Source organism: Marmota marmota, unplaced genomic scaffold, assembly GCF_001458135.2.
Source record: "Marmota marmota marmota unplaced genomic scaffold, marMar, whole genome shotgun sequence".
In the NCBI taxonomy this organism is placed as follows: domain Eukaryota; kingdom Metazoa; phylum Chordata; class Mammalia; order Rodentia; family Sciuridae; genus Marmota; species Marmota marmota.
This window is the reverse complement of record NW_026000229.1, coordinates 17,395,193-17,422,289: the sequence shown is the minus strand read 5'-3', so window position 1 is coordinate 17,422,289 and position 27,097 is coordinate 17,395,193. Positions and strand designations below refer to the sequence as shown.

Here is a 27,097-nt window from a genome sequence, read left to right as displayed (position 1 = left end):
GAAGGAGGGAGGGAGGGAAGGAAGGAAGGAAGGAAGGAAGGAAGGAAGGAAGGAAGGAAAGGGCTGAAGAAGAAAAAAAAAAAAAAACATACACATAGGGGCCAAGGATGTAGCTCAGTGGTAGGGAACTTGCCTGAATGATTGAAGCCCTAGGTTCAATCCTCAAGACCACAAAACAAAACAACCTCTTAGGGCTTAAAAATGCATTTTTTAAAAATAAACTGGATGTGAGGGGAATGCATAGGATTCTGTGAAGATAGCAAGATGACAAGTAACAGCATCAGCACAGTTTTTTAAACATACCAAAAAAAAATCCCAAGTTCATATTTAATATTCATAACAAATGACAAAGTAGCCCTAACAACCCCAAAATAAAAGTAGGTGGGGCCAGGCCATCTACTTAGTAACAGTATCTGTGCAGGAGGAAGTAATGGAGTGTCTAATAGATCTTAGAACAGGAGGAACCCCAAACAGCCAATCAGATTCTCATTAGAAAGGGTAATAAACCACTGGGCATGGGCCACATGTCTGTAATCCCAGTAGCTTGGGAGGCTGGGACAGGAGGATCTCGAGTTCAAAGCCAGCCCCAGCAACTTAGCGAGGCCCTACAGCAATTTAGAAAGAACCTGTCTCTAAAAGGGTTGGGGATTTGGCTCAGTGGTTAAGCCTCTGGGTTCAATCCCCTGTATAAAATTTTTAAAAAGACAAAAGACAAAGAAAGAAAGAGTAATAAGCCCATTTCAGAACAGCAGCTACAACTGGAAAGAGTTCTGCACTTTCTGTCAGCAACTAACTATTAGGGCTCTGTGATGAGTTTTGAGGAAATAATCTTAACTCTTGTGAACTTGAAAAATTAATAAGCCAGGACTCCCTTCCAGGACAAAACCCCCTAAACCAAGGAGAGACTATGAGCAGTGGAATCAAAAGACAGAAAACAGAGATGAAAGAAGGAGAAGGGGAAGATAAAAGTTGAGGAGAACAAGAAGTTGGGAAAACCGCCCCCACCCCTTTTAACCCATGTAGAAACAACAGAAAAAGGGTGTCTATGAAGATGTCAGAAAGACTACAGTGAATCCCAAACCATTCAGAAAGTTCAAGAAAACTAAATTTCACATAAAAATAAACAGGAAAGTACTGAGTCCAAATCCGATATGAAGTTATTATAAGAAAGAAAGGGAAAAGAAGAATCCCTATAACAAAAGCACAGCAAGAGTTGCCCAATAAACAGAACAAAATGTAATCTAATTCAAAACCAGTTAAAAGGGATTAGAAAAATGAAAATAAGATACGAAAGAAAAAACACAAATCTGAATTAGAAATACTCAAATATGAAGTGACATAACTCAAGAAAGAATTTTTTTTTTTAATTTCAGAAATGAAAACTAAAATAGAAAAAAAAATCCAAGCATACATTGTACACTATTTCCTATGAGTACTGAAAGATGAAAAGGAAGATATTTGGGGTTGGGGATAAAGTTAAGAGGTAGGGCCCTTGCCCAGCATGCATGAGGCCTTGGGTTCAATCCTCAGTACCAGGAGAGAGGGAGAGAGAGAGAGAGAGAGATTTTAGAAATAAAAAAGAAATTGAAAATATTCAAGAAGAAGTGACAAGTTAGGCAAAGATCTAATATACAGATAACTGGAATTCCTAAAGAAAAAAATGAATACAAATATTAGAGGCTATACTCTAGGGACATTTTTATAATACAACTATAAAAAAACAAGGAGCATAAAAATGTTCTCAGTAATCATACAGCAGTTGTATCTATCTTGTTATTTTAGGACTCATTCTCACTCTCTGTGTGTGTATATGTATATATGTATATCCCCAACCCCAAATATCTTCCTTTTCATGCATAACATGGCTAAAACAAACAAGTAATTACAGGATATTCTAAACTCTAACATCCTTTTAACCTTAAGAATCAGCAGTCTCAGTAGATGGAAAGAAGATATAAATGTAGTATAGAAAAGGTTTAATAAAACTTCTATAGCCCTGAATTCGAAAGTGTCAGTATAAACCCACATTTTGGCTTTAAGTACCCACACACATGCTTCCTAGCTCTGTCTACTATAAAAGCCTAGAGACAATAAGATCAGCTTTTATTAGCAGTGAGCATCTCTAGCAACCTGATTGTGGTATTGAAATCATATTTCCCAATAAAAGAAACCAGGGGTTGTTGCATTTTTGTTTTGAGAACAAAAGCAAGCAAGCAAGATGATGAATTAGGGTTAAAAAATGTACATGATGAGCCAAGAATAATGTGCCACATTGGATAGCAAGGAAACTATCAAAGATTATTAGCTTTATGGAAAAAGAATTTGGGAACAACCTTGAGGAGATAACACCCTGAAGAGACTATTAGCTAAAATGAAGCAATATGACCTTTACTACAGATAATAATTCACTAAACTAAAATTCAAATCAGTTTAAATCTATGAGTTCATAATGATATATTTTTAATATTTTTAGTTGTACATGAACACAATATCTTTATTTACTTACTTTTATGTGGTGCTAAAGATTGAATCTAGTGCCTCACACATGCTAGGCAAGCACTCTACCACTGAGCCACAACCCCAGCCCCATAATATTTTTTAAATGAAGTTAATTGGTCAGGTGTGAAGGATTGTAGAAGACCAATTCATCAAATTGAAAATGGGTAACTAAAAAGTGTGGGGGGCGGGTAGAGTGCTTGTTTAGCATGTGCAAGGCCCTTCACATGTGCAAGGCCCTGGGTTCAATCCCCCATGCTTAAAAAATATAAAAAATAAAGTTACTGGTATATGATCAAAAATTCAAAATAAATAAAAGGAAATACATTAAAGAGTATATCTCCTTGAAAGAAAGGAACCGGGGGAGGGAAGTGGGAAGGGAAAGGAGAAATATGATATTGGTAAGTTATATTGTGTGCATATGTGAATATGTAACAATTAATCCCACCATTATGTGTGCTTATAATGCACTGATAAAAACGTGGAAAAAAGAAAAAATTGTCTCCTTCCCACCCCAGGCCTTAAACACCCAGTTCCACTCTCTAGAAACAACTTCTGATACAACTTTCTTTCGCAGTCTTTGCAGAGATCAAATGGTTTGTTTTTAAGGAATAAATCCATGGTATAGCATTTTACTACAAAGTAATTTTTATTGAAAAAGATGATTACATACCTCTTCAAAGAGACATAATGCTGCCTCGTAAAGTGAGCACAAGCCATCAGAGGTTCTGGTTGGTTCTCTCCACTGACTCCGATCAGCAGACGAGCCCTACAATAAACGTGGGATACAGTACAGGAAGGAGAGACTCTTACATACTAAATCACTTAAATATTCTACAAACAGCATCTACTTGAAGAACTTTTTATGTGATTATGTACACTGAGACCAAATCCTAACATTAGGTCATGAAACAAGACTTTTAAACAGAACTATTATAAAAGATCTGGCTATTGGTCAAATGGTAAATTAAGTACCAATCCTTCTGGTTACCTTATTAAACAGTGGTTTGTCCCAAAGGTCACAAAGTTCCAAAAACAGTCAAGGAGGAGGAATTTTGCCAATCACATTGTTTGGTTGACCAATAAGTGAAGTCCCAAGAAATACTCTACTCCCTTTGGGTTTTTTGCCCACATACCCACAAAGATACAGGCAAGCAGAATACAGCTGGCTTGAGTAATGATCCTGACCAGAGTGGCAAAAAGTCTGTCTTTCCCTTCTTAGTTTTGGCATAACCACAGTCCAGGTCTTGTCAATTCTTATAGCTACCTGCCTACAGAAGCAACAAGGCATCCTTTTCTTAGCATAGCTGAGGAATCACATTACTTCACTGGGACTTAATGCCTATTCTCCATAGTAATTCCGATAAGGAAAATCATTATCTTAATAAAAAATGATAAATCAGAAAGGTAACTCAATATCCATTCTCTATCCTTAAATCTTTAGACCACTTTCATACACTGTTAACATACAGTAGGAAGTTCAACAGTGCAAACTGAAATTAAAATAAATTTGTGGTTTTCCAAGTACTCAATTAATTACCTTTCACCTAAATAACCATCATCCAAAATAATGTCACACTTTTTTTCCTCTCCTATATTTGTCTGCTTAAGATAATTAAATGAGGGCATAAGACTGGATGAAGTATATTACCTTATGTTCTTGTTATTTGATTTTACTCAAAATTGCTTCAGTGGCTCCCTACTGCATATGGAATCAAGTCCCAAAAGTGTACATAGCATGGGATACAGGCCTGCCTTGCTTGCAGCCTCATCTCATCGTGTTCTACCCCATTCATCTAGGGACTTGCTCTCTGATACCTTTGCTACTTTGTGAATTTTAGTCCTCCCATTTGTAAACATTTCCCATTCCTCCCATTTACATACTTTATGTTGGCAGGTAAACTCCTCCTTTCAACTAACTTCAGGGGTCCTTCCCCCAAAGGTATCCCCCAGCCTTTTACTTGTGTCTCATTCACCTCCTCTCTGCAGATCTCTACTAGTCAGCCCACTATCATTAATTTGAAATGTCTGTGTATCCCTCTTTCATTAAACTGTGAGCTACCAAAAAATACAGATGCTACAAAGCTTATTTATCTTTTTAATCCAGCACCTACCGTATCTGGCATACAGTGCTCAATAAACACCTAGTGGCATCAAAGGCCAAAGGGGTTTATATAGTGGTTCATTTTTTAGAATTAAAAGATGTACACTGATATTATAAGTAACTTTATCTTTTCCTCTATTCTTTTTTAAATGTAAGTTGAGAATTTTGTGTATGCCTACACAAACATGTGGGTAGCGAAGAGTAAGAATCAAATACGTAGTTAAAAATTCAAGCCTCATAATTAAGAACAATATAAAAAATTGCTAAATGATATAACAATAATTTCCACTGTTTTTCCTCCTTTAGAGAGAGAGAAAATCACATTTACAAGGCACAGTATGATTTTGCTTTGTGGAATAAAGAAAAGGAATATTTTTTTAAATTATGAATTCTTGAACCACTTCTTCAATATTAAAAATTATTTTATTTTAAAAGTTATTTGCATTCTTTGTGTTATATTTTATTATCTAAAAGAAAGAACTATGTTCATATTATTTTGGCCTATTTAATTAGGTTTTTTATGTAACAAAACTTTTGAAAATTGCAGACATTTTGCCAAACAGCAAAAATATTTTAAAAATTGTTTGGGCTTGCTGTTCAATACAGTTGATATTACTATTATTATTAATTTATGTTTGTTGTTTTTATTTATATGTTTGGTTTTTTGGGGTTTTTTTTGTAAGAGAGAGAGAGAGAATTTTTTTAATATTTATTTTTTAGTTTTCGGTGGACACAACATCTTTATTTTTTATTTTTATGTGGTGCTGAGGATTGAACCCAGTGTCCCGTGCATGCCAGGCGAGCGCGCTACCGCTTGAGCCACATACCCAGCCCCTATATGTTTGTTTTTAACTATGTATTCAACTTCTCTTCACCTAGATAGTGTATCTAGGCAGAGCAGTAACCAAGAGACCTCAATTAGGGTCCTGGTTCTGAGAGTTATTTTAGGATATTCACTTAAAACTCTTTTGATCTTACTTTTTTCAGTATAAAACGGAAGTTTCAATCTATGTTACTCATTTTTACAAGAACTAAAATGACATATTTCATGAGAAAATTTGCAGTCTGCGATGTATTGCATCCATTAGCAATTATTATATTTCTCTGTTATAATGGAGTATTTCCCCCCATGATTCCCATGTGTTTTAACTCAAAGCTATACTTTTAAAATCTGATCCATCTTTAAGTTTATTTAATAAATTCTCTTAAATTTCTATATTTGTGTACTTCAGATGACTACCAAAAACAATTATGAAGCAATTTATAAAGAATTAGCTTCATCTTTCCAGATTTTGAATTTTGAAGCACTGGCAGTCAAGGTCAACATAAAGAAATTTTAATCATAAACAGTTTAAAGATTGGGGGGAAAAGAATCACATATTTAAATAAAATTTACAAATTAAATTTATTTTTGTTAGGCCTTGTTCGAGGTACTCAAGTGGGAGTTATTTGCCCCACCCTCTAAGTTCTAGCTTGGAGACAAATCCTGTCCCAGTCATTCAACTGAGGAAGCTGAGGTGGGAGATAGTAAATTCAAGGCCAATCTAAAATTCAAGACCCTATCTAAAAATAAAAAGGTCTGAGTATATAGTTCAGTGACAAAGTGCCTCTGAGTTCAATTCTCAGGATCAAAAAAGAAAACAAAGAAGGAAGGAAGAGGGGAGAGAAAGAGAGAAAGGAGAGAAGAGAGGAAAAAAAAGAAAAAGAAAGGCAGAGACAATCAGATCAGGCTGGGATCTAGTATATCAGGAGAGGCTCTCCATATTTCCAGAGTTTTCAGACTAAACAATAAAGATTAAGAAACACGAGCTTTGCTGGGCACCATGGTACATGCCTGTAATCCCAAAAGCTCAGGAGGCTGATAGGATTGCAAGTTTGAGATTAGCCTCAGCAACTTTCAAGATCCTATCTTAAAATAAAAAAATGAAAAGGGCTAGGGATGTAGCTTACTGATAAAGTACCCCCCAGTAATCAAAAACAAACAAACATGAGCTCTGAAGACCAAGAACATCATACTCTATCACTTACCATGCAAGGGGGAATAACTAATACAAAATTCAATTAAAAAAAAAAAATTCCTTTCCCCTAAAACCAGTCTCACAGATTTAACTAAGATTCTATCTATTGCAGGCCTGAAATGACTTTGAAAGAGCCAAACTAAACCAAACAAAAAAGATTCTTCCCCAGAGTAGATCCTAAATTCTGAAAAAAGCAATCCAGTTTTCTAAGGTACCCTTGGCTCTATAAGGGCCCTTATAGATATATATGACTTTATAGCTATATATGTATGCCCTTGGAGGGCAGAAAGGAGTTGACTCCTGAGTAGGTACATTTGGTATTTAGTCAAGGAATGAGAGGCCAAGTGCAGAGAAAACTTGAAATCCACCAATAAAATTAGTTTATTATATTTAAATCTGTTTTAAGGTTAGCATTTGTGGAAAAAAAAACATTGATTTACCATGACAGGGTAAAAACTCACAGAATAGTTTTAAAAAGCACAGGCTTTGCAGACACTCAGGGTTGTAAAGAATTACTAATGTCTGACCTACAAAGGGCTTAAAATCAGAAGTGCATGTTATGTTGCTGCTCAACAGAGGTGTAAATCCAAGCTTACAGAGTTGCTTTATCTTCAAGATCAGGGTAATTAATATGTACTACACATGATAATCGAATGAGACCATACACATAAAACACCTGATGGGTAGTAGAGTAGTAGGGGCTGAGAAAAGATTCTCTTCCTTTCTTACATCAGGTAGTAGAGAACAGTACATAAAAGCAAAAGAAAAAAAAAGGTGGGGGGATGAGATAGTATAGGTAATTAAATGAAGAATAAAACACATTATATATGTAAGTTTATATATTTACTGTAAAGATTTCTTAGAGAAATTTAAACCATCATCGTAGATATGCATGCAAGCCTATTTCAAAATGCTAAAAGATAGCTAGGGTAAAGCTCAGTCAGTGGTAGAGCACTTGCCTAGCATACAAGAGGTCCTATGTTCAATCTCCAGAACTGCAAAAAAATAAAACGCAAAATAAGAAAAAAAGAAGAACTGAAAAGACAATGAGACTAAACAGATATTGTGGAAAGTAATCTCGTGTCCTGGAGTACACACTTCTTACTAAAGAACAATATTATAAGATAAAGCTTTAGAAAGTAAGGTGGGGAAGAAGTCTCTGACTCAAGTTATCTAGCATTTTGTTCCAGAAGGAAATATACCATAGCCAAGTATATAATCATGTAACTATACTGTGAAATAATTAATAACTTTTTTGTAACAGACAATGTAAAATAAGAAGCCTACAAAATGAGAAATTAATATGTGATTATGAGTAGATAATATTATCTAGGTTGTTAAATGATATTACAGATTTAAAAGCAGTATAAAGTAAAAGAAGGTTACAAGAAAGTAGTAACAATCAGAAAACAAAATTAGAAAAACAAATTGTGAGATTTAAATATTGAATAACACAAAGAGGTCTAACTACTTCCCCTCAGTTATTAGCTGAAGACTTTTTCTACTTTAGTCATTGCATTCTTGTGCTCTAGGTTTTCACCTTAAATGAAGACCATAGGATCTTTGTCAGCACTCCCTAACCCCCAAAAAGCACACTTTTCTTGTCTTTTTATTTATATTACAAAATTCAAATTTTCATGCCCCTGTAAGCCCAGCAAGATGGGAGGCTAAGGCAAGAGGATCATAAGTTTGAGCCCAGTCTCAGCAACTTGGAGAGACCTTGTCTCAAAATAAAAAATAAAAAGGTTGAAAATGTAGCTTAGTAGTAAAGTGCCCCTAAGTTCAATCCCTAATATGGGGGTAGGACGCATAACTGAAATTTTTGTAGATCTTATAATCCAAAATTTTCAAGTAGTTATTTATGAGAAATTAATTTTAAAAGAAAAAATTGTATAAAACAAACAAACAAACCTGATATTTACAGTTCAGTTCATAGATGCAAAACCAATAAGCCAGGTAAGAATTTAAATGTCCCTGCTTTGAAAATAAATTCAACGTAATTGTTCTTGTCAAACATTTCTGTTAATCCAAAAGCTTTGTGTTGTACTTGTTTAGACAGGGAAAAGACTTGAAATGTAAACATATAATCTACAAGTGGCATTTTTAACTATCTTAACTAAATAAATTTGTTAGTTGACATTTGGTAATAAAGGACACCAAAAAGACTGATCAATCACAGCTACTCAGGAGGCTGAGGCAGGACTGCCAAGTTTGAGACCAGCCTGAGCAACCTAGCAAGACATAAGGCAGGGGAAGGAAGGCTGAGGATGTTATTCAGTGGTAGAGCACTTATCTAACATATGCAAGGTTCAATCTCCAGTAACACTAATACACACACACACACACAATCAACATAACCTAAGTGAAATTAAATCAGCTTATAAGTTTTTGAATCTTAATATCCTGTATTAGTATTTTAAAACTCAAATTTCTATTCTTGGTTTCACAAAATTATTACATTTCAGTCTTAAAAATTGTTGAAATTGATCACACTGTATTTTGTTGTTTATTCTTTAATATGGTATCCAAGGTTGTGATGGTCAAGTAATTAATTTCTTCTAACGGCACACACTTTTCATAGACTTTTGCTTAGATCATCACTCCCCTTCATGCAGGTCTCTACTCAAATGCCACAACCCAGAGAATCCTTCCATGACCACATTAACTAAAGTACCATATCTTTCCCCTCTCAACCTCTGCCTTGATCCTATCACTCTCTGTTCCCTTTTCTTCCCTTACTTTTCTTTTTAGAACTTCTCACTACCTGAAATTATATATTTATTGTATGACGTCCTACTTGGCTGTTAGCTCTATGAAGGCAAAAACTGTATATCCTCAGGGCTGTATTCCCAGGGCCTAGACTAATACCTAGCATACAGTAGATGATTAATAAAAACTGGGAAGGGTGAAATTGAAGATGCTTTCAAAAGACCTCCATATTCACTAGCCAAGATTTACATGTAAGTTTACTAAAACACAAAGAAGTGTTTGTTTGATGAATTTTCCAAATTCACATAAGAAGTCATAAAACAAAACTACAAACTAGTGATGGTCCAGTGGTCGTATTAGCTGATCTGTCCCTGTTAACATGTATAAAAATTTCTTCACACAAAGTACAAAATATTTAATTAACATAACAATACCAAAATCTGAAATCATTCTCTACTATCAATAATTCATTAAAAATGAGGTTGACTTTTACAAAAAATGTTACAAATCTTTACATTAACATTTTCAGTACGTACCAAAGAACGCCTCATCTGCATTAATATAGTCATAAAGCAGTCAAAGCTGATCATTCCTTCCTGGCTTGATAGTAGTTTGTTTTTCTCCATGGTATTTACAACCGCTGAAGCCCCCAAAGCCATTTCTATCCATTCAAGAAGATACCGCAAAGAGCCTCGCTGAGCTGCTAAACCAAGCAGTAACTCAGAAGCTAATCTACGACCTAAAGTGTCTGCCCCAGAATTCGGAATAGTTACTCCTTTAAGAAATGTTGTTACTTGTGATAAGCAGTCCAAACCCATAGGAGGAATCTTGCTTTCATTTGCTAAAGATAACGGTGGCAAAGAGCTCACAACTTCAATTGCAGTATGAATAACATCATTGCAAAGACTGAGACCAGGTCCTGACACAGGCATCATCCAACTCTGTCTCAGAAGTGCAAATAATAGACTTAGACCAGTTCGAACACCCATTTCTATAAGTGCATCAGTGCTTGACCGAGGACGTTCACTAACGGAATGGACATCTGCTGAACCAGAGCTGCTCTCCGGAGAATGCTGCTGCTGTTTCACTTTGCCTTTGTCATGGTATTTATTAGAAAGTGCATAAAAGACACGCTGTAGTACAAGCAGTCGTTTTCGAAGTGCCCCAGCAAATGGAGAATCCGAACATACCATCTTTGCTAGTGCTAGTTGGCTGCTAAGAAGGGCATCCAAATAATGGTCCTGTTCATCACTTGAAAGAGATTCACGTTCAAAGTCTGGCAACTGTGGTCCTTTGAGGCATAAAACTTGCTGGGGCAAAGGTACTACTTCCTTATTGCTCACCAGTTTAGAATACAGGACAGCAACTCCTTCTCTTGTAGCAATAGATTCACTGTCCTCTGTAATCCAGGAGCTGTTCAGATGTTCTAGCCATTTCAATTTCACTGGTGGAACCATAGTTGCCATCTTGATTTATTCCTCAGCCATTAGTTCTATAAAGGGAGAAGAGAAAACACTCAAAAACATATACGGATAATTTATAAAATGTTTCTAAATTTCCATCTTACATTACAATTACTGATTTCAAACTGGTGAAATAACAATGTTAGTATTTAGGTTATATAAGACATTAACATTAGGGAATGTTAATGGTTTGGATCTGTAATGTCTCCAAAGGCTCAAGACTTGGTCCCTAGCTGGTGGCACTACTGGGAAATGGTGGGAAACTGTAAGAGGTAGGGCAGGGTTGCAAGAGGTAAATAACTGGGGAGATGCCTTTGAAAGTTATAATTTGTCCCTGGACCCTTCCTTTCTATATTTCTCAAGTGCTTGAGATGAGCAACTCTGTTCTGTCACGTGCTTCCTGCCTTGCCACAGGCCCAGAAAAAATAGAACCAGTTGATTGTGGAATGAAACTCTGAAACCATGAGCCAAAGTAAATCTTTTTTCCCTTAAGTTGATTTTATCAAGTATTTTGTCACAGCAACAAAAAGTTGACTAACACAGGAGGAAATGGATGAAGGGCTATGGAATCTCTCTGCATATAATCTTTGCAACTTTTTTAAAAATCTAAAATTCTAAAATTTTTTGAAATTTATTTTAAAAAATAGTGATTTCTTCAGATATACCTTTTCCCTTTGGATTCTGATCTCACTATCAGTATAAGAGTAGATTCTACATAACTGATTACTCCCAATTTTTTTTCTTTTTTAAAAAAAGTATTTTATTTTCACTTTCTAGTAAAAGAAGGGTGAACTTACATAAACAATCAAACAAACTTGGCATATTCCAAGAATTAGGAAGAATAAAATTTTTGAACCTACCACTATGAACTATTTTGTGCAGTCGTCTCCGTATTTTTTATTTGTTTTTTGTGTGTCCTGGGTCATTTTCCTTCAGGCATTATCATCAAAGTGTTTAAGTTACATTTTTAAAAATAACAATTAGGAATAATGAAGGTGAGAGAAAGTCAGTTTTCTTTGGGGATACCTGAAAAATCAGTATTTTCCAGCTATCAATTATCACCTTTCAATTATCACCTTTATATTTTATTGACAAATATCTTTCTTTGCTCTTATTTTATAGAGATTCTTTCTCAAATATCTGGTTTCTTTAATGGGTACTTCTCAAATGCATGAATCATCCACTCAAATTCACAACTTTTTATGATTAGTATCATCAAACCCTCAATCTTACATAGGTGTTTCTGATTTTTGTTTTGTTTTTTTCCTTTGGTAGTGCTGTGGATCAAACTCAGGGATCCATATATTAATCAAGTACTCCATCACTGAGCAATGCTTGCTTTTTTCCTTATTTATTTTTGAAGGGGTCATCCTTGTTTATTTCCTTAGAGGCAATTTTGACACCAAGTCTTATTCTATTAAAAATTGTTTCCAGGCTGGGGTTGTGGCTCAGCGGTAGAGTGCTCGCCTAACACAGGCGAGGCCCTGGGTTTGATCCTCAGCACCACATAAAAATAAATAAATAAATAAGATCAAGGTATTGTGTCCAACCACAACTAAAAAGAAAGTATTAAAAAAAATTGTTTCCTTTTTTCATCCACTTTTCTTCTCGCTTCCATTGTCCCAGTGCCAAGATCTTTACATAGTTGATCCTTGTATCTCCAACCCATACCTTTTGCTTAATTCACCTATACAATTGTGCACTTTACCTCTCCATAAGGATAGCAAACAAAAAAGCATCTCAAACTCTACATATTAAAATCTGAACTCCTGATCCACCACTACCACCATCACTGCCCAAACCTGTTCCTCCTAGACTTTCCCATCTCGATAAATAGCAATTTTATCCTTCTAAGATTCTTAGATCTAGGGGCTGTCACTGATTCCTTCCTTTCCTATACTCAATTAGTGAGCTCTATTTTTAAAATCTATCTAGAATCCAAAACAATTCTCACCCTCCATTGTTACCACCGAGGTCACTGAAAGAGCATCCTAACTGGTCTCCCTGCCAACTTTTATTCCATACCCCACTAAAATCTATTCTAATAAAACAGGCTGATGGGGCTTTTAAAATCTAAGTAAGACATCTCTTCTAACTAGGATTGTATAGTCTGGGGACAGATCAAAGCTCTGGCCAAGAATAACTACAAAGGACAGGTAACTGTAGTCCATGTAAAGGCACTAGAGAGTTGTTGAAGCAACAAGGGTAACTGGAATCAGGACTCCAGAGAAGAGGAAATTGCAGAGAGGAAAACTGATATAAGCAGAAAGCCTCTGAAAAGTAGAGCAGTTAAGGAGATATGGATTCAAGTTCAATAACATAAAGAAAAATAAAATGGGTCAGAGAGAAAGAAGTGGAAACAGAAGACAAAGAAGAGAAAATATTTATTTTTTCAGGTTGAATATCCTTTATTCAAAATGCTTGGGATCATAAGCACTTCTGATTTTTTCAGATTCTGGAAATAAGATATTTGGAAATGGGACCCAAGTCTTAACAAAAAATTCTTTTGTTCCATATACATCTTATACAGATGAAGATAATTTTTGCAAGATTTTTAGCATGCCTGCATTTTGACCAAAATCTATCAAACGTGTTTAGGTGTAAATTTTCCACTTGTAACATCATGTTGGCTCTCAAAAAGCTTCAAATTTTGGAACATTTGGAATTTCAGATTTTCAGATTAGGGATGTTCAACCTGTATTAGATTACATTAAAGAAGAATAACAAAAACAGAACTGATTTTAAAACTACAATCCAAGAAAACTTTCAAAACTAGAAAAATTTCTGAATAAATATATTAAGGGTTCACAGAGTACCTGGAAGGACTGGGTAGCTCAGTGGTACTTGCTGAGCATGAGGCCCTGAATTTGAACCTAGCTCCTGGGGGAAAATATTATCTGAGAAAGTTAACCAAGACTAATCAACTCCAAGACAAGCCTAATAAAAATATGGGATTTCACCAGGCACAGTGGTGCATACCACATTCCTAGTTACATGGGAGGCTGAGGTAGAAAGATCACAAGTTCAAGGCAAGCTGGGCAACTTAGCAAGACCCTGTCTCAAAAATAAAAAGAGCTGGGGATATAGCTCAGAGGTAGAGTGCTTGTTAGCATGTGGGAGGCCCAAGGTTCAAACCCTAGTATAGCTATACACACACACACACACACACACATATTAGATTTCAAAGACATAGACAAAATCCTCAAGGCCTCTAAGCAAAAAGATGAACTAACTCAAAAGGGCAAAATAATTACCCTGGCATCAAAGAGCTGGAGCAAGATGGTGGCCAAGGAAGATTCTCTAGCAGCCGTCTTCCCACAGACATACCAATTTGAACAGCTATTCACCAAACTACCTTTAGAAGAACTAAGGAAGCTAGGTGAGAGATCATAGTACCTAGTTTTAGTATAATTAAAAAAAAAAAAAAAGACACACTGAAAAAGGCAGGAAGGAAAGAATTGCCCATATAACCCACTTCCACAACCCAAGCAGTGTGGAAAGAGATGCTTCTGGCTTAGGGAAGGGAGAATAAAGTCCAGTCCTTAGACTTGAAATCCAATACCCATAGTGAAATCTCACAATTCCTGCTCTAGGCCCATACCTGCAGACTGAGTCCATGGAACTATGTTACCCAGATAGCCAAAGGACTGCTACCACCTCAAGCAGCAGAGAGGGAAGTACTGGATATCCACTTACTGGAAAGAAGGGCAAAAAGCTCTTTGCCTTGGAGCTCAAGACTCTGCCTTGAAGGCCTACCACAGTAAGACCCAGCATCAGACAAAATACAAAGGCCTATACTGAGGCCTAAGTTTTCAGTCACAGACTCTATATCTGCCTCAGAGTCAGGCTAAATCTGCTCATAAGTGAGATAGAATAGTTTTGGCTTGCATTGCTTCCAGCCTTGTTGTGGGTCTGAGACACACCACTCCCTAAATGCTAAGGTGTGAAACAGCTCAGAGTTACCTTTGGCTTGGAAGGGACTCTCTACCAAATTAGGCAGCACATCTATCCCAAAACCAGTGCTTACAGATGGAGTTTGAGACTTGCCTCAGTAACGGGCAGAGACCTGCATCGTGATAGAAAAGACTTGGATTTTGGCCTGCATCATCACCCAGGTGCAGCACAGGCCAAGGTGAACCCCTGAGATTTTGCAGGTCCTTGTATTTGTGAGACTCAGGTGTGACTCAGCTTAGCATACAACTCAGTGACTAAGGAATTGTCTTCTCCAGCACTACCCCAACTACAGCTTGCATAGCATGGAACAAATTTCCACTTGCTGGTGGTAGGACAGGATAAGCATAGGACTTTGTCTTGGAAATCAGTGCTAGATTAGTGAAACTTAATACTGAGCAGATCCTAATGGTCCCCATCCCCAGACCAATGCCCACACATGGAGTCTCTGCAACAGCCCTACTGTCAGGTAGAGCCATGTGGCCCCAGTCTATCAGACTTCTATTCCAGTCAGCATCACTTGCGGCTGGCTGTAGCAGTTTTGGGTCATGAGTGCACCTCAGCAGTAGGCAGCCCATAGCATTGATCCTACCCAATGCTGCACTGGTCTTGGCAAACTGTGAGCTAAGGATATAAAACAGTATTAAGGTATTCATGGCCACAGGAGATGGGTTGGTCCCTTCACAGAGATTCTGCCCAGAGCCAGGTGGAATTCCATAGTTCCTGACCATAGACCAGTAATGATGGACAATATTTTTAGGCCTGCCCTTGCCCCAGAGAGAGGTTCGTGAGGACAAACAATTCATGCTGAATAATACACCACCCTCAGATTGGGGTTGCGCCCTAGTGCTGAAATATTGATCACCAACAGACCACTTGTACCAAGTGGACTTAGGGCACCACCTATTGCTGAAACAGCAGAAGTGACCGCAGGCTCAGAAAAACTAGCACAAAACCAGATTCTGAAAATCTGAATACCTAATCCTTCAATGCACAATATCACATACCAACAAGACTTAAAACTTTCATGGACCTGTGACCTCACCTAATAAGGTGCTAAAAATGACCAATAATAACCAACGTAGGCAAACTCAGGTGGAGAATTCAAAACAGCTGTTTTAAGACAACTCAAAAATCTTCAAGAGAACCCAGAGATGCTTCAACGGAGAAACTTAACAAAGAGATGAAAACGAATTAAAAAAAAAAAAAAATCAAAGCCAGGTGTGGAAGCCTTAAGACACAACTACTCAGAAAGTTAAGACAAGAGGATCTTAAGTTTGAAGACAGCAACTTTAGCTAAACCCTGTCTCTTATTAAACACACATACACACATACACACAGAAATCCTTCTGCTGAAAAATACACTAAACAAAATTTAAATAATAATAGCTTCAATAGCAGAAGAGATCAAACAGAAGAGAAAATTAGTGATATAATAGTAATAATAAATCAAAAACCTAAAAGACAAAACTTGATACCAAATAATAACAACAATAGTAATAGTAAGCTATATATTATCTGAACAAACATATATTCAGGTAGCTATTGTCCAAAGTTTATAATCCTCTGCTACAATAAATCTAATAAGTAAATCATATTATTTAAAATATGTATTCTATTTACAGGAGATATAAAACAAGTGCTTTAGAAATGCTAAACATAAAATATAGGGTAGCAATATTACAAGAAAATGTAAACAAGAAAAAGTATTATGGGTTGGGGTTGTGGCTCAGCAGTAGGTCTCACCTCGCACGTGCAACACCCTGGGTTCGATCCTCAGCACGACATAAAAATAAATAAGTGAAATAAAGGTATTAAAAAAAACCTATTACCTATTAGGAATAAAAGGGATATAAAAAGCTACTTGGTAATGATGAAACAAATCACTACTAAGATATAACTGTCACAAACCTTTATGTACAAGCATAATAATGAAATATAATGAAGCAGAAACCACAGAAAATGTGAGTGGCAACCATAGTAACAGAGACTTAAGTGCTTAACAAATTAAGCAAATAAAATACAAAATAGTATTTAAACCACTGGTCTATGGTATACCATGGGTCCCTATGAAATTCTGATGAAAGATGTGTACCCTGACTCCCCCAAGAATAAAATTCTTACACACATATTCATATGAGCAAATATTCAAAGATTTCATAAATGTATTAGAGTCATCCATGTACTCCAAATTGATAAGGCTAATCTAAAAAATTATGAATATCCTAAAATATCTTCTTTGTAAGTACTAGTGGAAAATCTTCTCAAATTAACTATATTCAACAAAAAAATTCCAAAATATGTGCACAATTTAGATCATAATTCTAACACAAAGTGGTGAATCTAGAAAGTATAAAAAATAACTAATATCAAATCTCTCTAAGATATACTATTAAGTAGGAAAAGAAAAAATAGACTTGTGTCTAGTATAACACTTTAGATATAGCAACATATTTTCTCAAAAAGAATTTATATATTTATATATGTTTGTAAATGCACATATGTTCATAAATAAACTCTGGTAAGATACAAAAAATAAAAAATGGGAACACTGTTGCCTTCAGAAAACTACTTGGGTTAGTCAGAGTTGGGGAAGGAAAGAGTCATTCTCCACTTCATAATCTTTTGAATTTCATATACATGTAATATCTGCAAACATTCTTTTAAAACACTATTTTTTAAAAAAGAAGAAAACCAAAACAAATCAAAAAGACATATCTTGGAACTAACTCCTTTAAATAGTTTCGTAGGCAAAGAGGGGAGAGGAAAAAGATAGTGCATATTATCTAGAAAATTATAATAAAAGCAGTATCACATTCAACAAAACTGCCAAATTTTACTCAAAGAAATACACAAAGACAAATACTTCATGTCTTAGTAAGAAATAAATGGATTAATAACTCAACAAAGAATCAGAAAAACAACAAAATTAACTTTAAGAAAGGAAAAAGATACAGAAATTAGTGAATTAGAAAACTCCAAAAATAAAAGAATATCTAAATCTCAAAAATATGATTCTTTGGTAAAAAAAAAAAATGAATACAATCAGTTAACCTAATGAATTAATAGGGAAAGATAAAAAAAAAAAAAGAAAGGAAGGAAGGATTGGGAGTGCAGCTTAGCGGAAGAGTCCTTGCCTACCATGTCAGGCCTAAGGTTTGATACCCAACACCACCAAAAACAAAACAAAAAGTCAAAACATAAGATGCTTAATATCATGAATAAAAATGGAAAGACAGGTATAGAAAACAGCCCCAGGAAATTAAGGTTCTAATAGCAAAAAAAAAAAAAAAGTACCTTAGACAAAACCATTACCCTCCCTAGAACTGATCTAAAAAATAAGGCTCCTACAATTTTGACATTTTTCAGCATACTACATGGTGTGTTTCCATTCAGAATAATGGTTCATATTTCCTACATCTACTGAAAGGGAAACTCCAGTACAAGATACCACACTATTATCCTGAAACAGCTAAGAACATTTCCTCCCCACTCTTCTCTTCATCAGCAGTTTAAAGACGGGGGGAAAAAAAAGTAAAGGAATAATCATTCCATTTCCTTTTGAAAATTAAAATGACAAACTCACAAATTACAAAACTAAAAAATGTAGCAATCAAGTTTTAAAGTACAAATTTCTGCTTTACAGTTCTAAAATTTTACAGAAGAAAAAAGGGCCAATTATCTTAGTCACTAAAGATTCTTCTTAAAATGGTTTTGTTAAACTTATGTTTACTTCTATCACTTTTTGGAAGTAGAGTAAAAAATACATGAAGAGTAAAGACAATTTTAAAATATCCAATAAAAGCAATTATAGAAACATGCATGACAGTTGATGGGAGCTAGGGCTGAAAATTTAGAGAAGTAAATGGAAATAAAACTGACAGGAAATATTAGTTTAATGTAAGAAAATTAACACTTACTTGGAATTTAGAAGTCACTTATTTAATTTTACTTTCAATCAAACAGAAAACATCAACTTCAAAAGAACTGAAACCAAGCCCTTTCTTTTCCCCATTAAGTTCTAGGCTTGATTCACAAAGGTTTCTATTTTGAATTAATCCAAAGATAAATTATGACTCATTTGAATCACGGGTAAACATAGAAAGAACCGATTTTTTTTTTAAACTAAACAGCCTACTACTAAAGGATAATATCACTTAAGTCCATTTGTTACCTACTATATTTTCTAACAGTCATATCTGCATTTGAGGTGGGGTAGGGAAACGGGGTCCTTAAATCAGAGCCTCCTGAGCCCCCTTTTTAAATTTTGAGACAGAGACTTGCTAAATTGCCCAGGCTGTCCTCAAACTTACAATCCTCCTGCATCAGCCTCTGTAATAAATGGGATTATATATATGTATGTGCCACCATATCTGGCTACATATGCAAATTTTAAATGAATTAGCTTCATTTAATAATATATGAATGAGAGAGAGAGAATATGAATGTGTGTGTGTATGTGTGTGTTTGGCACTAGGGATTGAACCCAAGGCCTCTACAACTGACCCATATTCCTAGAATTGAATATGAATATATATATTTATTTATTTATTTTAGGCTAAAATTTTAAACTTAAATTCACAAACTTCTTCTGGGCATCTAATAGATCTCAGATACTTCAACTTAATTAGTACAAAAATCCATAAGAAAGCTGGGTGGGCAAGGAATCACTACATGCCTACATTCCTTGCTATTGAGGTAGAAGGATAGCTTGAACCCAAGAGATGAAGTTCAACCTGGACAACACAGCAAGATTTCACCTTAAAAAAAAATCCATAAAGTTGTTAACAATATGAAACAAATTTCAAAAAATTGAGTAATCTGACAACATGATACAAAAAATAAACAGCAGAGTCAGGATTTAAACATATGTTTCCAGATTCTGAAGTCCAGTGCTATTTTCACTGCCCCATAATATCACTCCCTGGAAAAACTAATTCTAAATGCAATATGTGAGATAGGAATTTGGGAAAGGGGAAGAAACTGAGTCTCAAAGAAAGTGCCCATGAACCACTGAAATGCAGAAAGCACCCATGAATGATTGAAATTCCTAAGCAGCATGTCCTTGGCCAGTGCCTATGAACCATGCCCTTGAAACCTGAGGGCAATGTGCAAGTGAAGGGGAAACTGGCACAAAACCATGTACCTCCATCATGGTTCTACCTCTAATCCAGCCCACCCACACCAAGGGGATGCTGTGTCTCCTTATGGAGATAACCCACATTCTTTCTTGTTCCTTGCTTTACCTCAGAGGCATCTCTCTAGAGATGATCCCCATTCTCCCTTGAATATGTGTCTACTTTCCTAAATAAACCTCTTATGACTTGACTGGTACATGCTGAAATTCTTTTCAGTTAACGCATGTTAAAAAAAAAAAAAACCTGCATCAAATTCTGCCTTCTCTCCAGGAACTCCTCGAACCCTTTGGAAACATCATCTTCTGGGATAAGTGGATGTAAATAATAACTGAGGGTTAGGGACTTGTCATAATACACGTGCCCCATTCCCCTACATCCCTAAAGCATCTATCTCCTTTGGAGAAGTGAGATAGCACCACCTGCTAATTCTCCTTTCACCCTCCAGAATCAGTGTTTTAGGCTAAAATTTATTTGAAAATTCTCTTTGCTATCCATTGCAGTAGCTTCCATATTTAACTCACTGATATGAGTTTCTCCCAGCCTCCAATTCATCCTTCATCTTTCTACAAATCAAAATCTGATATTACTCCTTTTTCTTAAATCCTCAAATTTTATAAATATCAGCTGAGCTTGCTTTTCAAAACAGATTTCAGAACTAGGTCACAACTGCATATTAATTTTCAGACAAGTTAATGAAATCAATCAGTCAGTGACATGGATATGGATAAAATTTTAAACTCTTTGTTTCCTCGGTTCAGTTCTGATAAATAATCCTCAATAAATAGTATTTGTTATTATCATTATTAGTATAACCCCAACCACAGAAACATATAACTCACTCTTCATATAACTTCTGTACCCAGTATACAACCTCAGTTGCAGAAATACAGAAGTTTTAGAAGAGTCGAACTGAAATATACACTTTTTTTTTTTCCTTTGGTACTGGGCATTGAACCCAGGGGCAACTTATACCACCAGCCCTTTTTAATTTTTTTTTTTAATTTTGAGAGAGGGTCTTGCTAAATTGCTTAGGGCCTCACTAAGTTGCTGAAGCTGATCATGATCCTCCTGCCTCAGCCTCCTCAGTCACTGGGATTATAGGTATATACCACCACATCCAGCAGTGACTACAAATTTTAAGTATAATAACATTCCTTGTTGCAAGTATCCAAAGGAAGCAGTAAACCAAAAAATTCCTGGTGGAAAGTAAACATGTTCATGGGTCAGCATGAAGGTCAGAGTTATTGAGGAATTAAGGCTTTGAAAGCACAGGAAAATACAGGATTTGAGGTGAAAGAGAAGATGGAACATGACAGAACAATAAAATATTATAAAATAATGGTAAGTATTTAAATTAATAAGAATAACTATAAGCAAGACTAAAATATATACAGGAGCCAGAATAAGACAAGAGAATTTCTGTGAGCAGGTTTCAGGAGCTCAACATACTATAAAATCAAGACACAAATATTTTTGGAAAAGACTTGTTTCATGGAATTTAAAAGAATAATTTTTCAGCACTGACCTGGGTATAGGCCTTAAGAGAAAAGAAACAAGCTTTGCCAGTAATACAGAGAAACAAAAGATTGCAGGAAGACTTGCTTATACCATGCTTAGGTAACAAGAAGATATTGAAAAAACTAATAATGTTGTACTATAATCAGTAATATCTGTTGAGTTAAACAAAACTCACCAAAGAAAAATACTACCAATTCCTTATCTTTTCCCAGAATATCTGCTAATTAATTGGACTGTTTTTCCTACTAAAGGAAAGCAAGATCTAAACTTTTTCATTTGGGAATTTTCAGACAGGCCACCATGCATATTTCTGATATGTACCACCCCACAAATGATCCTTAATCTATCCATGTAGCATCATTTTCACTACAGGACCCTCATCCAAGCTATAATCATCTCTCATTTGTACCATCATAATAATCTCCTAAATGACTGCCTGGGTCTTCTTTGCCTTTTATCCAGAAAAGTGATTCCAAAAAAACAAATCTGCTTGTGTCCCTCCCCTGCTTTAATATCCTTTGGAATATCTGAGATTTACTTCAAAATAAAAAAGAGGCAGGAAAAATGGATGGGGACACAAAGAAATAGAAGTGGCCATAAATTGATAAAACTGAGTATGGGGAGATATTCTCTTCCCTTATGCAAATGTTAAATATTTTCTATAATAAAATTAATGAAGTCTATTAGATTAGGGAAATCAGTTAAAAACTTTTCAGAAGGTATTCAGTAGTTTACTGAAAAGAACAAAATCTCTCCTCTGGCCAAGTTAGGCAGGAACTAATCTCTCCCTCTTGCCCTTCCTTCTGTGGCTGTATCCGGGAGAGTCTTGATTCCTGGAAGGCACCATGACTCCTTTGTTCTTCCAGACCTTTGCACATGCAATTCCCTCTACTTACAGCCTCTTTTCATCCAGTTAATATCTAGTCATAAAAATCTCAGTTTAAACAGTCCACTATCAGGGACATACTAGGTACTCAGTAATTCAACCTACAAGGTGAATTAAATGTCACTTCCCTATTCATGACTATACCAACATGAGATCAAATCCTTTTTTAAAAATGTTCACTCACAATAATTTTTAAAAGAAAAAAATCTTAAATAGTAAAAAATTAATTTAAAAAATAATTTTTCTTAAAAATAGAAAATTAGAGAAAAATAAAATGTTCACTCAGCAGCCACTACTTAACCTTCACAGCACCTTGTGAAATTTACAATTATGTACTGTTTCTGTGGCTACCAGTTTAATGTCCATTTATAGCATAAGAGATATATATTTGAGCCAGGTACAGTGGGATATGCCTGTAATCCCAGTGACTCAGAAAGCTCAGACAGGAGAATCATAAGTTCAAAGCCAGCCTCAGCAACTTAGCAAGACCCTGTCTCAAAATAAAAAATAAAAAATGGCTGGGGATGTGTCTTAGTGGTTAAGTGTCCCTGGGTTCAATCCCTGGTATCAAAAAAAAAAAAGAAATAAAGAAATATATTTAGTTTTTATCCCTGGTTCCTCATAGTTTTTATAACCCTAGGAATTTCCTGAGTGATAGGAGTAAAAGAAGCATCTTTTGTATTTATAAAAGTCCCTTTCAACTTTATACTAATGAGATGGCTCTTGGTGGGCCCTTAGATAGCCTCAGGATAGAAGCCAGAGGTACCAAACAAGTGATTAAAGGGATCAGAATTTTTTGCACCACCTCCAGACCTTTAGGCAGGGAGAAAAGCTGTGGCCTGAGCTAATAAATCAATAGCCAATGATCTAATCAATGGAGCCTACATTATGGATCATCCACCAAATTAATAAATAAAGCTAGACAGAGTTTTGAGAGCTTCTGGGTTGGTGAACATATTGCGGTGCTAGAAGGGTAGCTTGCAAGAGAACACAAAAACTCTATATCCCTCCCCTGCAAGGTTGCCCTACGCATCTCTTCTATTTGGCTGTTTCTGAGTTGTATACTTTATAATAAACTAGCAAAAAGAAATAAACCATTTTCCTTAGTTCTTTGAGCCACTTTATCAGATTATTAAACCAGAGGGAAGGTAGTCTTGTGAACCCCAATATGCAGTCAAGTGAGAGTGTTGGTGACCTGGACAGTCAATACATGTGACTGGCATTTGAAGTAGGGGCAGTCTTGTGAGACGAAACCCTTAAGCCTGTGAAATCTGATGCTAACTCTGGGTGGTTAGTATCAGAATTGAATTGTATACTCAGCTGGTATCTGGAGAGTTGGAGAATTGGTTGGCATGAAGCGGGAAAAAAAAAAAAACCCTACACATTTGTTATAAGTGTTGTAAACAAAAACTGTGCAGATAATCTCTCATATTAATCTATCAAATTGATGAGGCAAATACAGTTGATTTTCCTTATATTTCTAGTGCTTACTAGCATAGGTAAAGAACACAGAAGACCTCAATAAATATATGCTGAATTAAGTTGAGCAATCTCAGTCTATGTAGTTCATTATTCATATTAAATACACATTAACTCAGATATTATCTTACTCTGAACTGATATAAAGGGAGCAATACCCAGTGTGGCTACACCACAGTGGACATGGATTCTGTCTTCAGTTCATTTCTGTCTCCTTCTCTCAATATATATATTTTTGGACCTCAGAACACCTAAGGCTTTTATTTACTTCTCATATGCTAATGACTACACACATTTCTTTCTCTCTAAGCTCTAGACCTGAATATGCGCTACAACATGATATACCCACTCAAGTGTTCCAAAGGTATCTCAAATTCAACATGTTTAAAACTGAACTGGTCATCTAAATCCCATTTTTCACCATACATGTACACAGTGCTTAAGAGTTCATAAAAGAAGGATGTCAATAAGGGCATTTATAAAGGGCATTTCTCCAAGTGCAGGAGAATGAGCTCATGGGCAAAGTTCTGCAACTGAAACTTAAGTGTACACTGTGGTCTGGCTTTCCCCACTCCAGCCACAGCACTTCCCTTTTACAGAGTTTTTTTATGTTACCTGATTTTTGGCAATTACTCACTAAACTATAGAAATTGTTCAGTGAAAATGTAGAAGAGGCCACTGGTTTGGACTGAGCTTCTGTACTAAGTCAAACTGACCAAAACAAAATGGAGTCACTAAAATCAAAGTTTACATCATCAGGGAGAGCTAAGCTATCTGACCTTCCAAGAAACCAGGAGACAGAAGAGTTAAATCTTCAAATAGGCCAATTTTAGCCAACATAATAGACAGGAGGCCCCTTCTGCTTTAACCTTAACATAGAACGTAAATTTGAAAAGACCAATACTCTTTTGTTCTTTATTTCTGCTTTCTTCAGTCCTTTTCTGCTATAAAGCCAATCTCCTCGATTGGCCTACTGGAACATGCAATCTAGTTTATACAAGGTGTTACCTGATAGTCACAAATAAAAGTCAATTAGATCCATGACTAAATTTGCTATAAATCTGTCTTTTGACAAAATATCAATGTTTCACTGCACAAAACTAAATACTTGATTTTTATAATCACTATTCAGAAAGGAAATGTACTTGGAAAGGGAGAAGACTTGCTGAGTTTGCTGGCAGATTGTTCTGCTACATCATTAATGAGAACTAGTCAAATAAAGCAGGAAGCAGATGTGCTTATTCGGCAAGTGAGGAACTACAGACAAAACCAAATCAACGGGTTTCCACTTGTATTCTAGAACCACTGATTCACAGTCCTGATGAGCCAGCTAAATACTAGTAAAGGAGGAAAAAACCTGCTGCTGCTTTATTTCATTTTCAAATTTACAGTAATGATTTATGCCAATAAAAGCCAACTTTGCTTTTCCCCTCCAAGTCCAATGCACAAATCCAAATTTAATTATGCACATAAATTGAACAAATTCACCAACAAAAAGTAGGTTTAGAAAAACTACCAAGGGACAGGGTAAAAAAAAAAAAAAATTAGCATCACCTTTTTTAAACTGAGAGAGAGAGAGAGAGAGAGGGAGAGAGAGAGAGACCGAGACCAAAAGATCTGAGCAAAGAGAGTTCCCTACAAGTGAATTATCAAATTCTGAAGCTTTGTGGCTACTCTCTGGGTGAACAAAGCAAGAAGAGCTGCTGACATTCAATGAGCACTTTCTAAGTGGTAGGAATTGTTATTGGATCTTTAGAACAACTCTGTGAAACAGGTAATCTTATTATCCTCATTTACCAGGAAAATAAACAAAGGCACAGAGATGCTAAACATCTTGCCCAGATCACACTGCCAGTAATTAGCTGAGTAAGAATTCAAACAAGAGCTCTGGCATCTGACCTGTCAACCACTAAAGCAAAGGCTGCTTCTTACCATCATCATGCTAGTTTCACACATTCCATTACCACTCTAAATTTTAAAAAACTGAATATCTCAGACGATTTCAATGAATCAAATGGCAATTCAGTTCATTCTTAGAGATCTGGTGCTATAGGGTTCCATCCAAGCATTCACTGAAGATCACTAAATAACCACAATCAGATAATGCAAGGAAGAAAGAAAAGAAGGTGGGGAGGGAAAAGGAAGAAAGAAAAACACAATCCTCATCAAAAACTTGCAGGGCAGCAGGAAACAGTGACAGACCTGTAATCCCAGCTACTCAGAGGCTGAGGGAGCTGAGGAAGGATGAGGCAGGAGGATCACCAAGTTCAAAGCCAGCCTAAGCAATTTAGTGAGGCCCTAAACAACTTAGGGAGACCTGTATCCAAAAGAAGGGCTGGAGATATGCCTCAGTGGTTAAGCACCCCACTCCCTGATATCCACCCACCCCCCCACCAAGGGAAAAAAAACTGCAGGGAAGAAATGCAAAAGAACTAAGGATGCCAAAATAATCTGATATAGAAAATAGAGAACTTACATTGTCTGACTTGAAGGCTTATTAATAAGCTACAGTAATCAAGACAGGTGATACTGGCATCAAGATAAATCAACAGAACTGAACTGAGAGTTCTGTAACAGACCCACACATATATAGCCAATGGAAGGTGGGGCAGTGCTAGGGATTTATCCAGGGGTAATTTACCACTGAGCTACAACCCCACCCCTTTTTAAAATTTCTTTATTTTTTTTATTTTGAGACTGGGTCTCCTTCTTTTTTTTTTTATTGGTTGTTCAAAACATTACAAAACTCTTGACATATCATATTTCATACATTAGATTCAAGTGGGTTATGAACTCCCATTTTTACCCCAAATACAGATTGCAGAATCACATCGGTTACACATCCACATTTTTACATAATGCCATATTAGTAACTGTTGTATTCTATTACCTTTCCTATCCTCTACTATCCCCCCTCCCCTCCCCTCCCATCTTCTCTCTCTACCCCATCTACTGTAATTCATTTCTCTCCTTGTTTTTTTTTTCCCATTCCCCTCATAACCTCTTATATGTAATTTTGTATAACAATGAGGGTCTCCTTCCATTTCCATGCAATTTCCCTTTTCTCTACCTTTCCCTCCCACCTCATGTCTCTGTTTAATGTTAATCTTTTCCTCCTGCTCTTCCTCCCTGCTCTGTTCTTAGTTGCTCTCATTATATCAAAGAAGACATTCCTTTGCAAAGCACTCAAGGCCACAAACAAAAGTCTATTTTATTATGATGACCCTACAATTATGGATCTTCCTGCGGGTAAATTTGGTTTACTCACTTTTCAATTTTCAGGCTACATTCATTCATTACTTCAGTTATACATACACTCAAATGCTCTTTTAATG

The 27,097-nt window shown here is 35.9% G+C and overlaps 1 protein-coding gene across 1 annotated transcript in view; it reads right to left on the bottom strand.

Annotated features, from left to right (window-relative positions):
- Herc1 (HECT and RLD domain containing E3 ubiquitin protein ligase family member 1) overlaps positions 1-27,097 on the bottom strand; it is a 182,300-nt gene that overhangs the window by 136,415 nt on the left and 18,788 nt on the right. Inside the window, exons 2-3 of the mRNA XM_048793217.1 lie at positions 9,864-10,819; positions 3,149-3,265 (exon numbers count right to left, since the gene is read on the bottom strand). Coding sequence (XP_048649174.1) covers positions 3,149-3,265; positions 9,864-10,793 — 1,047 coding nt within the window. The 5' untranslated portion in view covers positions 10,794-10,819. The remainder of the gene's footprint in view (positions 1-3,148; positions 3,266-9,863; positions 10,820-27,097) is intronic.